This window comes from Barbus barbus (assembly GCF_936440315.1).
Source record: "Barbus barbus genome assembly, chromosome: 49".
Classification (NCBI taxonomy): domain Eukaryota; kingdom Metazoa; phylum Chordata; class Actinopteri; order Cypriniformes; family Cyprinidae; genus Barbus; species Barbus barbus.
The window spans coordinates 1,006,198-1,024,427 of record NC_136727.1 but is presented as its reverse complement, the minus strand read 5'-3'; the positions used below and the strand labels follow the sequence as shown (position 1 = coordinate 1,024,427).

At 36.4% G+C, this 18,230-nt stretch overlaps 1 protein-coding gene across 1 annotated transcript; it reads left to right on the top strand.

Moving 5' to 3' along the window:
* Positions 1-2,146: 2,146 nt before the first annotated feature.
* LOC306867808 (laminin subunit beta-3-like) lies at positions 2,147-17,991 on the top strand. Its single transcript, XM_079413700.1, has 23 exons — positions 2,147-2,180; positions 2,276-2,323; positions 3,506-3,660; positions 4,853-4,967; positions 6,147-6,220; positions 6,294-6,485; positions 7,605-7,668; positions 7,747-7,916; positions 8,338-8,458; positions 9,426-9,614; positions 10,003-10,158; positions 10,502-10,695; positions 10,841-10,937; positions 11,088-11,460; positions 12,764-12,924; positions 13,001-13,212; positions 13,292-13,495; positions 14,629-14,773; positions 14,895-15,102; positions 16,095-16,236; positions 16,318-16,494; positions 17,554-17,707; positions 17,791-17,991. Exons 2-23 carry the CDS (start codon positions 2,293-2,295, stop codon positions 17,928-17,930), a joined length of 3,474 nt encoding a protein of 1,157 aa, XP_079269826.1. The 5' UTR covers positions 2,147-2,180; positions 2,276-2,292; the 3' UTR covers positions 17,931-17,991.
* The last annotated feature ends 239 nt before the right edge of the window (positions 17,992-18,230 follow it).

The following is an 18,230-nucleotide window of genomic DNA, read 5'->3' as shown; positions in this document are numbered from 1 at the left end:
AACACCCTAGCAACCATCCATTACTCAATAGTAAATCCCTGGCAATGACTCAAAGCACCGTAGCAACCACCCATAACACCTAGCAACGTTCTGTCAATTACCCAGAACACCTTAGTGGCCATATAAAACACACTAGCAAGTAGCAACCACCTAAAACACCCCAGCAAAACCTTGGAAACAACCCAGAACATCCTAGCAACTCCTTGGCGATCATTCACAATACCCTAGCAACCACTCACAATACCTAGGAAATGCCGTGTTAACCACTCATCACTGAAGTTATCATCAACAAGCCAAACAGGGCCTTACATTAGTATTATTAGTGTTAGCGTGCGTGATGTAAATATGAGTTCAGTCGTTATGATGGAGTGAACGTGTGAAATTTACCCTGTGTTATGTTAATATAAGTTCTGACGTACAGAACGTTCGTTATGATGGAGTGAATGTGTGGATATTAGCGTGTGTTACGTTAATATAACAATATAAATATAACTATTTATGAATGTTTGTGTTATATATTTTTAAATGTGTGTATATGTATTTATGAATGTTTATGATATTTCTAAATGTATGTGTGCTTATGAATGTCTGTGTTTATGAATATTAATTATTGTTTATGTGATTATGACTATGTACGTTTATGAATATTTATGATTATTAGTGTCTATATGGGTATATAAATGTTTATGAATGTCTATATGTGTGTTTATGAATGTTTATATGTTTATGAATATATATATATATTGATAATACAGAAATATTGATAAACACATATAGATTTTCATTAAGATTCATAAACACATGTATATATATATATATACATGTGTTTATGAATCTTAATGAAAATCTATATGTGTTTATCAATATTTCTGAATGTGTAAATGTATTTTTGATTGTCTATATGTTTATAAATATGTATGAATGTTTATTAATATATATGGATGTTTATGATATTTATGAATGTCTGTGTGTTTATGAATGTTATGTGGTTATGAATGTCTATATGTTTGTGAATATTTATGTGTTTATTAGTGTCTATATGTGTCTTTGAATGTTTATGAATGTTTATACGTGTGTTTATGGATAATTATGAAATTTTACATGTGTTTATTAATGTCTATATTAGAGTTCATGAATTTTTAATGTCTATGTGTAAATCAATATTCATGAATATGTATGCTTGTGCTTATGAATGTCTATATTTGTGTTTATCAATATTTACGAATGTCTATATGTGTTTATTAATATTTATGAATGTTTCTGTTTATGTATGCCTGTGTTTGTGTTTATAAATCTTTTTGAATGTTTGTTTATGAATGTCTGTGTTTATGAAGGTGTTTAAGTATACATGTGGGTATGAATGTTTGTTTGTGTTTATGTTTGTGTGTAAGTATATATGTTTATTAATGTCTATATATGTGTGTTTCTGAATTTTGATATATTTATGTGTGTTTATCAACATTTATAAAGGTAAGTATGAATGTTTGTTTGTGTTTATGAATATTTAAGAAAGTGTGTAAGTATATATGTTTATGAATGTCCATGTGTGTTTATGAATGTTTGATATGAGACCCCCCCCCCCCCCAATCTGGTTGCCATGGTGATCTGGCAGCAGTGTTCAGGTGTGGCACCTCCGTCTGCGTGTGTTGAGTCACTGTCTCACCTCAGACGAGACACACCCCACACACACACACACACACACACACACATCTGAAATCAGTGCCTGCAGGCCAAGAGTTTTAACACACACACATACGTAACTCTTCATCACACACACACTCACTGCTCAGCAGACACACACAGGAAACACTGTACTGCTTGTTTATGACTTCAAATCTCACTGATTGTATAAATCTGAACATTCAGTTCACAGAAGCTCTCAGTCTGAGCTAAAGCTGCTGGTTAGTACCACATCTCTACCACAGGACATGAATACAGTGTTCATCTGTCTCATATATCATAATAATGAATCATGATTACATTCCAACTCCGTTACTTTGAGGATGTGAGTGTGTGTGTGTGTGTGTGTGTGTGCGTGTTGATTCATGTTGGAAGGGTGTGACACTTTGAGGGCGTCACACACACACACACACAGGTGAGCAGCTCCTGAAATAAAAGCCAAACACACACAATACACGCTACATTTGAACACTTCACACACACAAGAGGACAGCATTCAGGTGAGTTCTGCATTTTACCACGGTAAACTACTGCATTAACCCGGATTGAACTGTTTCAAAGAAAGCTCAGCTAAAGTTGTGTTTTATTCGTTTAGATCGATATATTGTCTGGATGAAGACGTGGATTTTTCTGTCACTCGCAGGTTTGTTTTTAATCACACACTTACAAAAGACTAAATGTATTATCAATATTCACTTTATAGTTTTTGTCAATCTTTTGAATTTTATTTTAATTTAATATTTTCTGCTTTTGTGTTCATTTTAATTTCAAGTTTAATTTTAGTAATCTTGTTACTAAAAATCTTTTTTGTTATTTTATCAGTTTTGTTGTTTATAAATGTCTTTACATTTAAAAAAAATAAATGTATTATTATTATTTCAGTTTTAGTTATTTTAGCACTTCAAACTTAACTAAATAAAAATGGAAATATTTCTTTGAAAACTAGATGAAATAACATAATAATTAGCATTTATTAATAAAAAAATGTTTTTCCTGATTTTAACTATAATAACCTTAACATGGATATGCATATGTTTGTATATATTTGTATGCTCTAAAAAACATTTTTTAAACCCTTAAATAATGTTATCATCAAAACATTTTAACTTTCTTAGCCTTGATATATAATGTCTAAAAGCGTTTATGAAAATGTATGAATATCTATATGCGTGTTCATGAACATTTAGGAATGTTTATGTCTTAATAATTGTCTATATGTGACCCTGGAGCACAAAACCAGTCATAAGTGTCAATTTTTCGAAATTGAGATTTATGCATCATCTGAAGCTGAATAAATAATCTCTCCATTGATGTATGGTTTGTTATGATCGGACAATATTTGTCTGAGATACAACTATTAGAAAATCTGGAATCTGAGGGAGCAAAAAAATCTAAATATTGAGAAAATCTCCTTTAAAGTTGTTCAAATGAAGTTCTGAGCAATGCATATTACTAATCAAAAATGAAGTTTTGATATATTTACGGTAGGAAATTTACTAAATATCTTCATGGAACATGATCTTAATATCCTAATGATTTTTGGCATAAAAGAAAAATTGATAATTTTTTAAATAAATAAATAAATACAATTAAATTATTTTGTGCTCCAGGGTCACATATGTGTTTATTAATATTATACTTATATGTACCATAGTAAAATTATGGTGTTGGTCTTGTATCGTATTAATATTATGTTTTTTGGAAATCAATCAATTGTATTCCCATGACACATGAATATCCTAATCAAAAGCACCATGACTGTATGGTTTTCTGCTGGTGAAGTGTTGCTCTGAGGTGAATGTGATGGTGTTGTGTTGATCTCCAGCTCTGTCTGCGGTGTGTGCGGGACAGCATGACTGCTGGCGCGGGGCGTGTTACCCTGCGATGGGCGACCTGCTGCTGGGCAGAGAGCAGAACCTGCGCTCCTCCTCCACATGTGGTCTGATGGGGTCTGAGGTGGTCTGCACTCCACACGGACAGGTGAGGCTCGCCAAGACCTGCAAAACACCAGGCTCGTTCAGTTAGAAGCGTATCTTGGGTTTGGTTCTGCATGGAAGCTAATATCTGACCCTGCAGCACAAAAGCAGTCATGAGTAACACAGGTATATTTGTAGCAATAGACAACAATGGGTCAAAATTATACATTTTTCTTTTATGCCAAAAATCATTAGGATATTAAGATCATGTTCCATGAAGATATTTAGTAAATTTCCTACCGTAAATATATAAAAGCTTAATTTTTGATTAGTAATATGCATTGTTAAGAACTTCATTTGAACAACTTTAAAGGTGATTTTCTCAATATTTAGATTTTTTTGCTCCCTCAGATTCCAGATTTTCTAATAGTTGTATCTCAGCCAAATATTGTCCTATCATAACAAACCATACATCAATGGAAAGATAATTTATTCAGCTTTCAGATGACAAAAAATGTACTTATGACTGGTTTTGTGCTTAAGATTCACAATATGGTTTTGTTTGGTGCTAAAAAGGGTTGTTTTATTGTTAAGTAAGAACCACACCCAGAAGAACATGTTCAGATGAAAGCAGGAGGAGATCTTTGTGATGATTCATTTGAGTGTCTCAGATGTTCCTCCTAAAACACAGTCAGAGTCAATACTGAGATCTGGTCAAATCTGAAAAGACTGAAAAATATCTTGAGATCTGTCATGACACTGACTCATGTCTGCTTTTATGATTTGCTGGCAGACATTTCTGAGGCAGACATGTTTATTCAGGTTTTCGCTGATGGTTTTCTTAGGTTTGCACCATCGGAGCATAATGAAATGACATTTTCACTCTGACATAATAATTATCAAACCCAGATTCAGCAGCCTGAGGTGATGCTCGCCATATAGAGAGGTTTATGCAACATAAGGTTTAAGGTTTTTGTTTAAAAGTTATGTTAACAAAATGTTATTAAAGTAATATTTACGGAACGTTCTAATAACTTTTTTTATTAATATTTGATTTATGTTCTCATTACGCTGAGAGAAAGCATTCTGAGATCAACATTACAGGATAAATAAATAACGTTTACTACAGTAACTACTGACTCATTTGTGGAGAAACATCTGAGACAAAGTTCACACACATCTGAAAACTAATTTAAATCTTAAAACCCAGTTGGTTAAGCTGGTTAAATGTCTAAATCACACTCTCTGTGTCTCAGTGGAAGATGAAGTGTTGTCCGTGTGACTCTCGTAACCCGGCGGCGTATAACGCGCACACGATCCAGAACGTGATCTCCAGCGCCGGACCCAACCGATGGTGGCAGTCTAGGAAAGGTAAGGCATCAAAACATTACATTAAACATGAATTACAACAGAGACATCCATGTGTTTGTCAGGATACACGGGATACACTATTAAGCCAGTAATAGTTCTGACAGTGTCTGTAAACTTGGATGAATAAGGCACGGAGGAACAGACAAACCGATTCAATTTAGTGATTCATTTACTCTGGATCCGCTCCGGTTGATTCAAACTCGTGACTTCGATGATTCAGTTCAAGCGATTCACTAGCAAAAGAACAGATCAAAAGAGCCATTCATTTTTGAATGTCGACATCGTTTGTAACAGAGCTTTTCAAAACTCTGAATCAGTTAAACCACTGCGTCTCAAAATGATTCGCTTCATTTGATTCAGATCAGGACTTCAAAGCACATATTGCAAATCATTTGATTCAGATGGGAAGTGGGTTCGGGGATCTTTTGACTCTACTTTGCAAATCATTATTCAGATCTCCGGAGCGTGAATCGTGAATAATTTGATTTAGATCGGAACTTCGGAGCGGGTTTGCGAATCTTGTGATTCAGATCGGAACTAAGCGTGTGAATCTTTTCATTCAGATCAGGACTCTAGTTCACGATCAAACTATTATTTAGATTTGAACTTTGGAGCGGGTTCGCGAATTATTTCATTCAGATTGGAACTAAGCAGGTTCGTTAATCTTTTGATACAGATTGGGACAAGTTCGCGAACGAATCATTTGATTTAGATCGGAACTCCAGAGCAGATTCACGTATTTGATTCAGAACGGAAATAAGCAGGTTTGTGAATCTTTTGATTCTAATCAGGACTCTAAAAGTTCACGAATCATTATTCGGATCGGAACTCCAGAGTGCGTATCGCGAATCATTTTATTTAGATCGGAACTTCGGAGCGGGTTCACAAATCATTTGATTCAGAACTAAGCAGGTTCGTGAATGTTTTGATTCAGATTGGGACGAATCATTATTCAGATCGGAACTCCGGAGCACGTATCGCAAATCGTTTAGATGGGAGCTTCGAAGCGGGTTCGCGAATCATTTGATTCACATCACTGTACTAAACTGTATTGTTTAAAATATTCAGTACATAACTTTAATTAAATACTTCATGTTTATTCATATAAAAAATAAATAACATGTAAACCGTTTATGGATTATGCGAAGCGATTTTACAGTGATTGTGTGTTTATCCCAGATGTGAGTCCCGTGACGCTGCAGCTGGATTTAGATGGAATGTATCACCTGGAAAACGTCTTATTCTCTTTTAAGGTATCTGATATCCGTCTTGCCGTCTTTAATTTATGAAGTGCTGTTTTCTAACGCCTCATCTGTCGTCCCGTAGGGCCCAAGGCCTGATGCACTGATCGTCGAGAGGACGAGGGATTTCGGTCGCACTTGGCAACCCGTCCTGTACATGGCCACCGACTGCCCCTCCACCTTTCCTCAGATGAGCACGTCGTTCCCGCGCAGCCTCGAGGAAACCTACTGCTACACCCTGCCATCCACCGCTGACGACCCCTACAGGGACCAGAAGGTAAAACAGTCTGCCTTTCACTTACGTTTCTTAAAAGTTCTATAAATGTTAAGACAAAACGTTCTTAAAAGTAGCTAATGTTTATGGAACATTCTTACAACTTCATTAATATTTGATATACGTTCTCATTACGTTATTAAAACAACATTCTCAGAACGTCGTTACAATGTTATTAGTGCTTGAAAAACGTTCTCTTAACGTTCAGAAACAAACAAATTTACAAAATTATATCCCTTATGATGTTATTTGTACTGAATGAATGTTCTTATAACATTTTAAAAAAGCGTTCTTTCAATATGAAAAATTAATGTTCAAATAACGCATTTTGGGTGGAGAAAAAAATGTTAGTAGAACGTTGTAATAAACGTTTACGTAACCTTTAAATAATGTTCTAAATATGAGGAATATTTTACTTTTTAACACTTAGAATATTAAAAAATACGTGTTCAAATAACACTATATTGTGGGTGAAAATAAAGTAACTATAACGTTTTAATAACATTTAAACATGAAAACAAATCTTAACGTTCTTGGAATATTAAACACAAACATTCAAATAACGTTATATTATGGGTAAAAGCATAATTAGTAGAACATTGTATGAAATGTTTTAGGAACCTTTAAATAACATTCTAATCATGTCAAGAAAACTGGACATTTTAATGTTTAAAAAAAATTTAAATAAACATTTAAATAATGTTATGTTTTGGGTAAAAATAAAATCGGTTGAATATATTTAAAAAAAAAAACATTGTAAGCTTTAAATAATGTTCTAATCATGACAAGAAAATGGGACACTTTTAATAAATAAATAAATTGTGAAATTAAGTTCAGAGAATGTTGTAAGAAACGTTTTTGCAACCTTTAAATAACGTTATCACCACAACAAATCTGAACATTTCAACGCTTTAGAATGTTAAAGATAAACATTCACATTTTCGGTTCAAAGTAAAGTTAGTAGAACACTGTAAGAAACATTTCAGGAACATTTAAATAGCGTTATAACCACGAAACTAGAGATTTTAAAGTTTTAAAGACAATGTTCCCATAACGTTTTTATAACCTAAATGTGTTCCTGGGCGATCTTCGCTCATGTTGACGATTCTTTTCTCTTCTCAGATTCACTTTTATCCTCTGCGTCAGTTCGCGGACATCGATCTGCCGAACGAATACAAAATCGAAGGTGAGTTATTTGGACTTTGTCAGATGATCGTAGTGTTAACGAAGCGTGCGGATGATTGACGGCAGCTCTGCTCCTCAGTGGCGTCTGGGTTCACGGGTCTGCGGGTCAATCTGACTCAGCTGGGGTCAGTTCCCAGCATGCCCGGCCGCAGTCTGAGCCAGTTTTACGCCCTAAGAGAGATGCGGGTGATCGGAACCTGCTTCTGTCACGGACATGCCAACCGCTGCAACGACCGGCCCAACACACAGGTAACACACACTCACACACACACACATACACTAAACCCCACATAGGGGTTTCACTAAACTCTACACAATAGGGGCAGTTGTGGCCTAATGGATAGAGAGTTGGACTTGTAACCTGAAGGTCGTGGGTTCGAGTCTCAGGTCCGGCAGGGATTGTAGGTGGAGGAGTGAATAACCAGCGCTCTCTCCACCCTCAATACCACGACTGAGGTGAGACGCTTGAGCAAGGCACCGAACCCCCAACTGCTCCCCGGGCGCCGCAGCATTGGCTGCCCACTGCTCCGGGTGTGTGTTCACTACTGTGTGTACACTTGGATGGGTTAAATGCAGAGCACAAATTCAGAGTATGGGTCATCATACTTGGTCACACACCACTTCCCTTTCCCTCACATACACGGCTCATACGTCTATGTTTGTACTGTAGGTAGGCGGTGTTTGTGAGTGTCAGCACAACACGGCAGGCGTGAACTGTGAGCGATGTGATGACCTCCACAATGACCTTCCCTGGAGACCCGCAGAGAATGGAAACACACACACCTGCAAACGTACGGCTGCTCACACACATGCATGTGACAATTTAGCGGCTATTATTAATTATAATTATACTGTTATTGGCTATCTAGTACATACTGCCTACGATGTGTATGTAACACTTCAAAGATCATATGCTGCATGAACTCATTACTAGTAATCACCACAAAATATATATTTTAATATTTTAATGCAATTTTTTGCATTAACAAAAACTGCAAAAATGCATTAACAAAAAATTAAGTAATAAATAAAATAAAAATTTAATTAATATGAAATAAGCTGTACTAATAACTTATATAAGAACAATGCCTAAAAGCTACTTTGTGACAAGGTGTGCAGTAAAACAGACCATTTCATATTAATAACTTATATATATATATATATATATATAAAATAACTAATAATATATACAATTAAATTGCACATAAAAATATTAAGATTAATAAAAAATTTAATTAATATTACATTGGATTAGCAAGAAATTTTATATTCAATTATTAAATAAAAAAATAATAATAATAAAAAATTATTATTTACTATAAATGAATAATTGAATGAATAAATGGATAAAATACAATTCAATTGTTTAGATTACTAAACATTCAATTAACTAATGTTTTACTGGATTGGCAGTAAATAAATATAAAAAGATATAATTTCATATTAAAATAATAAATTAAAATAATACAAAATAAATTAATTAAAATTTAAAAGAATACATAAAGTAGATTTGTAAATAGTATAATTACATGAATAAAAAATGAATTAATACATATTATATTACATTAATACATTGCTCTTTTGTTGGTTTTGATTGCTTCCATTGTCTTCATTTGTAAGTTGCTTTGGATAAAAGCGTCTGCTAAATGACTAAAAGTAAATGTACATATTACTATAAATGAAATTAAATTGCACATAAATAATTAGCAAAAACATATAATAAACTGTTATTCCATATTGTGTTTGCGCCCCCTGCAGGCTGTGAGTGTAATGATCACGCGGATCGCTGTCACTTTGACACGCAGCGTTACGAGGCGACGGGCCGCAGGAGCGGAGGAGTGTGTGACGACTGCACTCATCACACCACCGGACCAAACTGTGATCGCTGCGCTAACAACTACTACAGAAACCCTCTGAGCGACATCAGGAGCCCCGACACCTGCCTGCGTGAGGAACACACACACACACACACTCACACACTCACACACACATTCACACTCACACACACACTCACACACACACACTCACACACACACACTCACACACACACACACACACACACACACACACACTCACAAACACACAGACACTCTATACACACATACACACACTCACACACAAACACACAATCTATACACACACACACACACACAATCACACACACACTCACACACACACACTCACACACACACAGACACTCTATACACACATACACACACTCACACACAAACACACAATCTATACACACACACACACACACAATCACACACACACTCACACACAAACACACACACACTGTGAGGATGATGCTGATGAAGGTGTGTGTGTCCCGCAGGCTGTCTATGTAACGCGGCCGGCTCTGTGAACGGCGGTCAGTGTGACGCTCAGACAGGAGCGTGTGTGTGTAAAGCAAATGTTGAAGGCGATCGCTGTGACCGGTGCAAAGCTGGATACTACAACCTCAACACCAACAACCCTCTCGGCTGCTCCAGTGAGTCACCCCTGACCCCTGACCTCAACCAGAGGAATAGCCTGTTCCACTTATTAAGTATTCAAATAAACTAAACAAAATAAATACTGAAATTAATCAATTTTAAATAAATAAAAATGAATGATTAAAAATATACAAAATATTAATTATAAAATTACTATTATTTCAGTATTTAATGAAATATATAAAAATATAAAATTATATTAAACAAAAGCAAAATTAATACATATTAAATGATGAATAAATGATGATAATAGATAAATGTTAAATTGCTAAAGTAAAATATGAAGTGAATGTAATCAAACTGTTTTTCATGTGTGTGTGTGTGTGTGTGTGTGTGTAGAGTGCTCCTGTAATCCAGACGGCTCTCGCAGCGGTGTGTGTGATCAGCTGACGGGTCAGTGCGAGTGTCGCCCTCATGTGGAGGGTTTGTCATGTGACCGCTGTGCTGCAGGTTACTGGAACCCATCGTCGCCCAGCGGCTGCCAGCCCTGTAACTGTGACCCCATCAACGCCCGCAGCACCACCTGTGACCAGGTACATGCACACACATGTATCACACACGGTCACATGACCACACACACCATCACACGATCACATGACCACACACACCATCAAACGATCAGATGACCACACACACCATCACATGATGTGATTCTTATGCATGTTTCCTGTGGTTTAGCGCACGGGTCAGTGTCTGTGTCGCCCGGGCATCGGGGGCCTGACCTGCAGCGGTTGCCCTGACAACACATACGGAGATCCTCTGATTGGCTGCAGACGTGAGTGTTTCCTGCCCACACAAACAAAATAAATAAATAAATACAATTCAATTAAGCATAAAAAGTTAATAAAAACAATAAATCAATCTTACAACAATAAACAAATCAATAATCCAGGACATTGATTGATTTCTTGTTCTTTCCACTCAGCGTGTGACTGTGACCCGTCGGGCACGGAGTCGGGCGGCTGTGACAAACGCACAGGTGCGTGTCTCTGTAAACCGGGCGTAACCGGTTCCCGCTGCGACGCCTGCAGCCGTGGCCACTGCGCCAGTTTCCCAGAATGCCCGGCGTGTCCATCCTGCTTCTTCAGCATGAACGGGCGTCTGCAGCAGCTCACGCTGACCCTGGAGCGACTCTCAAACCAGCTGATCTCGTCCGGTGGCAGACCGACCTCCAGCGACGCCAGCCGCAGAATCCGCACGCTGATGGACACCCTGAGACGCCTGCAGGAGACCGCGAGCATCCCGCCGCAGTCCAGCCGCGCGCTGACCGACGGCCTGCAGAGACTCAACCAGATCAGGTACAACATCAACATCAAACCCACTCGCTGCTCACTGACCAGCTGTCACAATTATGAGAACTACAATCACAATGAAATGAAAAAAGTCAAAATAAGAGACCAAATAATAAATAATACCTAAAATTGAATTGTACTATACGTAAATATTAAATTAATAATAAATTTATAAATATGAAACTAGCAATATAAGAAACATGAAATTATAAATATTAATAGTACGTTTAAGTAAATATTAAATTAAATTAAATGTAAAACTGTAATTAAATACAAAATTAAATGTAAGTATTATAAGTAATTATAATAAGTAATTATGAGAAATAAAGTCTCAATTAAGAGTAATATAAATTCCAAAATTATAAAACGTCAACATTTTGAGAAATAAAATTGCAGAAATATAAAGATTAGTGGTCGACCGATTATCGGCGCCGATATTACGCATTTTTATGGTTATTGGGATTGGTAATTTTTAAAACCGATTTGCCGATAAAATAATTGAAAATCATTTAAAGAAATTTTTGGTCAGAGCCCTTGTTATTCTTAATTTTGACATTAGTTTTAATATTTATTAAAACAAATTTTATTTTATATATATATATATATATATATATATATATATATATCGGTTTAAAATTTTGGTTCTCAGTCTACTTGATCTGTAATAATCGGCATCGGCCCTGAAAACCACTTACCGCTCGACCCCTAATAAAGATGTCAACATTAAGACCAAATGATAATAAATACAATTAAATTTCACATAGAAATATTATAGAAATGTGATATAAATGGCTAAATTATGGGAAATGAAGTTACAATTATGGAAAAGTCCCAATTGAGACTTAAGAAACAAAGATGCAAATATAACATAAAAAAAATTCAAAAACAGAAATAAAAAAGCAAAAATTTTTAGTAAAATAATAAGACAAAATCACAATTGGGAAAAGATGCAATTATGAAAAACAGAAAAAGTCAAAGTCATTAAAAAAATAATAATTTTAAAAAAATAATAATAATTCAACGAATAATACAATTATTTATTAAATATTAACATTACTAGAACTTTTAATAAACCTAAACTAAAATTATATTTAAAAAAAGTCAAAATAGAAATTGTGAAATATATAGATGCAGTTTGCAGTGAAAATTAAGAGAAATTAAAAAAAATAATAATAATGAGAATTTGAGATATAAAGTCAATGTTCAAAAAGCAAAATTAAACTGATTGTCTATAAATGACAACAGAGTTGAGCTCTTTCTTCAGACTGAAGCTGCAGTGCGAGTGAGTTGTGTTTAAACACTCTTGCAGGTCTCAGCTGAACGGTTTGACTGAGGATCTGGCATCGCAGCCGAGGGACGGTGATATTGATCGCAGTCTGGACGACCTGCAGGCACTTCTGTCATCTCTGCGTCTGGAATATTTCACCAAGAGAGACACTTTCACTAACACCGCCGGATCCAACAACGCCAGTGCGTGTGCAGTGCTCATCTTTATTAGCATCAGATTCGTCAGTATGACTTCTAATGAAAAACCTCTCATTCTCAGGCACCTTCTACGCCATTCAGAAGTCGTACGAAAAGTCGACAGATGCCGTCAAGCGAGCCGACGCTGCTAAAGACACGCTGAAGAAGTCTGAGGGCCTTCGAGAAAACGCCTTGAGTGACCTGAGAGATGTGCAGCCCGGAAACACCAGAGACCTGGATAAACTCAAGAAGGATCTGGCAACTCGTCCGAATCTGACACCCACTGCAAACAAGGTGAGAGAGATTGCACATGATTGGCTGAGCAGAAGTGTTGGTTTTCCAGCAGGTGAGTCAGCAATGTTGTGTTCATCAGGTGTGTGGCAGCGATCGCGTGGTTTCCTGCACTCCAGAGCGCTGCGCCGGCGATCTGTGTCCTCCTGATGGAGCGCCCCCGTGTGGAGCGGAGGAGACCTGCACCGGAGCGCTGCCCAATGCCAACAAAGCCTTCCAGGACGCCGATGAGGTGAAGGCCAAACTACAGGATCTCAACAACAAGATCACGCAAGCAGCTGCACAGGTACCATAACACACATTCACAATAATTACATTAGACATTATAATATTATAAAAAAGCTAAATTTATTTAATTAAAAGTCAACATTATGAGAAATAAAAAAGTTATGGAAAATGTGAAAATATGAAAAAGTACAAATTGATAACTAAAATTAAATTGCACATATAAATATTAAACAATTAATAATGAATAAAATGTGAAATTAATCAATATTAGATAAATAAATAAATATAAACATGTATTATGATATTATAAGTATTATACATTAATAAATGTTAAATTAATAGAAAACTCATTTTAAAACAGCCAGAATTATGAAAAATAAAATTGCAAATTCGAAATATATACAGATGCAATTATAAGAAATAAACATTTCAAAATAAAGGCTTAAAAAATACATAATTAAAAAAATCTAAATTGAAATATAAAATAATAATTTTTATAATAATAATAATAATAAATAAAAATAAATTAACAATAAACATTACATCTAAATATTATAGTATTATGCAAAGTCATATGTAAATAAATTAATAAAAAAAAATTCTAAAAGCCAAAATTACGAAAAAGTAATAAATAAATAAGTGAAATCAATAAAATTACTATTACAGAACATCAATGAATGTTAAATTACTATAACATTACATAAATTAATATTAAATTAAATTAATAAAAACTAAATTATGAACATTACATGTAGATATTATGAATATCCAAAGAAAATATTATATTAATAAAAATACATTTGAAAAAAAAAGGAAAAGTCACAGCCCAAGACCAAATAAATGATAAATGATAAAAAATCATAATCATCATAATGATATCATAAATCATAAAGAATCGTAAATGATAAAAATATTAAATTGCACATGTAAATATTAAATGAATAATAAATTAACATTAAATTAATAAATATACAATTTTAAACATTACATATAAATATTATAATATCATAAACATTATTTATAATATTTAAATATTAAAAAGGGCAAAATTATGAAAACGTCTCAATTATGGGAAATTAAATTGAAACTGTGAAATATAGAGATGGTATGACCACACACAACCAGATTGATTAGACTAGTCTATTTTGATTTTACAATGGCTTTGAACCAAACACACCTTCTGAAACACAGATACAGGAAGCCGAAGATTCAGCCAATAGGGTGAGACTGTCCACAGACGAGCTGGCCAATCAGGTCAAGCAGGTGCAAGCCGACGTGGATGAAGACCTGAAGGACACCAAAGACTTCATAAACAATCTCAGGGACTTCCTTTCAGGTAGTTTTTATTTTATTTTGCCATACTGCACACTGCCAAGTATGTACTATGAATGTTTTAGTCTCTTTGAAGCAATTCGGCAATTGTTCACACTGGAGTCGGCTGTTGTTTTGTGTCTCAGAGCCTCATTCAGACCCCGATGAGGTGCAGAGGGTGTGCGAGGCCATTCTGGATGCTCAGGTTCCTCTGAGTGTGGAGAAGCTGAAGCAGAAGCTGAAGGAGCTGAAGGATCTGGCATCTTCACTGCCAGACAGCAGCAATGTCCTGGAGAACAGCAGAGAACAGCTGGAGAACGCCAGACAACTGCTGGAGGAGGCTAACAACACACGGTACACAGCACACGCTAACAACACACGCTAATGACACGCTAACAACACACGGCACACAACACACACTAACAATACATGCTAACAACACACGGTACACAGCACACGCTAATGACACGCTAACAACACACGGCACACAACACACACTAACAATACAGTATACAACACACACTAAGAATACACGCTAACGACACACGGTACACAAACACATGCTAACAACATACGCTAACGACACACGGTACACAAGCACATGCTAACAACACGGTACGCAACACACGTTAACAATACATGCTAACAACACATGGCACCCAACACACGCTAACAATACATGCTAATAACACACGGTACACAACACATGGTACTCAACCCATGGTAAACAACACACGCTAACAACACGCTACCAACACACGGTACACAACACATGCTAACAACACGATAACACACGCTAACAAATCACGGTTCAAAACACGCTAACTACACATGATAACAACACATGGTACACAACACAAGCTAACAACACACGGTATATAACACGTTAACGACACATGCTAAAGTAAAGTCGTGACGTATTGTCAAGTATGGTGACCCATACTCGAAATTGGTGCTCTGCGTTTAACCCATCCAAGTGCACACACACAGCAGTGAGTAGTGAACAAATGCACACACACACACACACACCGTGAACACACACCCGGAGCAGTGGGCAGCCATGCTGCGGCGCCCGGGGAGCAATTGGGGGTTCGGTGTCTTGCTCAAGGGCACCTCAGTCGTGGTATTGAGGGTGGAGAGAGCGCTGGACATTCCCTCCCCCCACCTACAATTCCTGCCGGCCGGGGGCTCGAACTCGCAACCTTTCGATTACGAGTCCGACTCACTAACCATTAGGCCACGACTTCCCCCAACAATGCACGGTACACAAAACACGCTAATGACACATGTCGTTCATGGTGTTCATTCAGTATTTCTCTAACGATCTCGATCGTTGTGGTCTGCAGAGACGCTGCGTTCGGTATCCAGCAGGACTCTGAGGGCATCCTGAAGACGATGGACGAGAGCAAGGATATTTTAGATGAGCTAGAAGACAAGATCCGTCAGAGCGTCGACATCGCAAACAATGTCAAGGACAACGTCAAACAGGTCAGTCTGAGATCTGAGAGAAAAACCACAGAAACAACGTCCAGACTTGCGCTAAAGTGACCGATGTCCTGTGTGTCTCAGATAGAGGACGCACTGCTGCCTGCCGAGCAGGGGATTGTGGGAGTCACAGGGCTGCTGGATGAGATGCGCCCCCTGCTGGACGACCTGAGGAAAGACGTAACGATGGGAACGACGCATGCGAACGAAGCTCAGAATCAGGCCGATTCAGCTCAGGACGAAGCCGAACAAGCAGCAGAGGTGCGAAAACAAACAATACTCATGTGTTACAGTTCTAGCTGCTGAGTATGATAATTTGGTGTGATTCATTTTGGAAAAAATACTGTGTGTAAATGATTGATGATTAGTGACTTATATTTACATCATACGATGTAGTTTAGCAATACCACACTGCAAACGTTAGATTAATTTATACAGCAGTTCAGTAAACAGGAAGTTTATATTGTGTTACATTTCAGACACACTGTTGCTTAATTACACAAACGGAAATAGTTCTAATCAAAGAGTGACACACTCTTTTGCACGTATTGAGTGAGTGAATAATTCAATGACTCATTCATAAAGACTTGCTTTGTTTTCTGAAAGAATCAGCCGTTTGATTGAATCAGTTTCATATTTACAGTATAATTTAATTTTAATATTCATATTTTGAAATATATAAATGTACTGAATATAAAATTCAATTAGTGATTTGTAATTTATAAATGCACATAAATGAATAAATGATATATTAACTATTTTATTAATTTAATTACATTTTTATATATTTATAATTTTTTTAAACATGAATGTTAAGAAATTGTAACTTGATAAAATATAATTTATTGATTTGTAATTTATAATTTATAAATGCACACAAATAAGAAATAATAATTATATTTATAATATTTAGTTCTATTTATTTCTTTTTAAGTGAATCAAGTGAGTGAACGATTCAGTGACTCATTCGTAAAGAATCAGCCGTTTGAACAAATCGGTTGAATGAATGATTCAGTGACTCACTCATGAAGACAGTGACTTGCTGCCACCTACTGACACTTAGTTTCCGATTTAGAGTATCATGCCATTTTTTTAAATAATTTAGTTTCATGATTTATGCAATTCTAAAGCTTTTTTAATGACTGTTCATTGCTTTTATATGAAAACAATAATGACTTTAAGTGATCTTTTGTGGGTAATTTCTCAGGCAAAATTGGCGTGCAATTAATTTGTGATTAATTGGATTCATTAGTCGGCATCTCATGTAATTAATTAGATTAAAATTTTATGGGACAGTGAGTAACCCATCATGTGTTTCAGGAACTGGAAGCGCTGAAGGAGGAGTTTGAGCGATTGAAGCGTGCGGCGGCTGAGAACACCGAGGCGGGTGAAGACTCCGCCCGCTTACAGACGCTGCAAGAGGAGGCGGAGTCTCTGATGACGAACACCAGCGACATCATGCAGGCTTTGAAAGGTACCGCCCACTACACACCCATCCCATAATGCTCAGCGCACACATCCCCATGGTAACCGGCGGTGTTATGGTTGTGTTTTCAGATAAGGAGGCGTCCGTTCGTCAGGGAGCGGCGGAGCTGCAGCAGAACGCAGCGCGACTGACCGGTCTGGACGATCAAGTGAAGAAACTCCGAGACGACATCCGCTATAAAGTCACCAGTCTGAGCATATGCCAGGGCTGAGGAGCGCAACACACATCGTAAACGACACTACTAATAAAGCAACTAATAAAGTGTCTAAATGAAATCCTTATGAGTGTGCGTTAATATTTACAGTGGAATGCTAGCATACTACACAGTGTGCACTGTGGACTGCTTACTAAAGGAAGTATGCAGTGCACATCAGTGGTGTTATCAATAACTAAAACTGGTAAAAAAGGGTTTGATTCATTAAAATTACTGAAGTAAAAAAACATTTTAAGAACTGTAATAAAAATGACAAAAGAACATAAAATTCCTAAAACTTTCAATTAAATTCAAGTT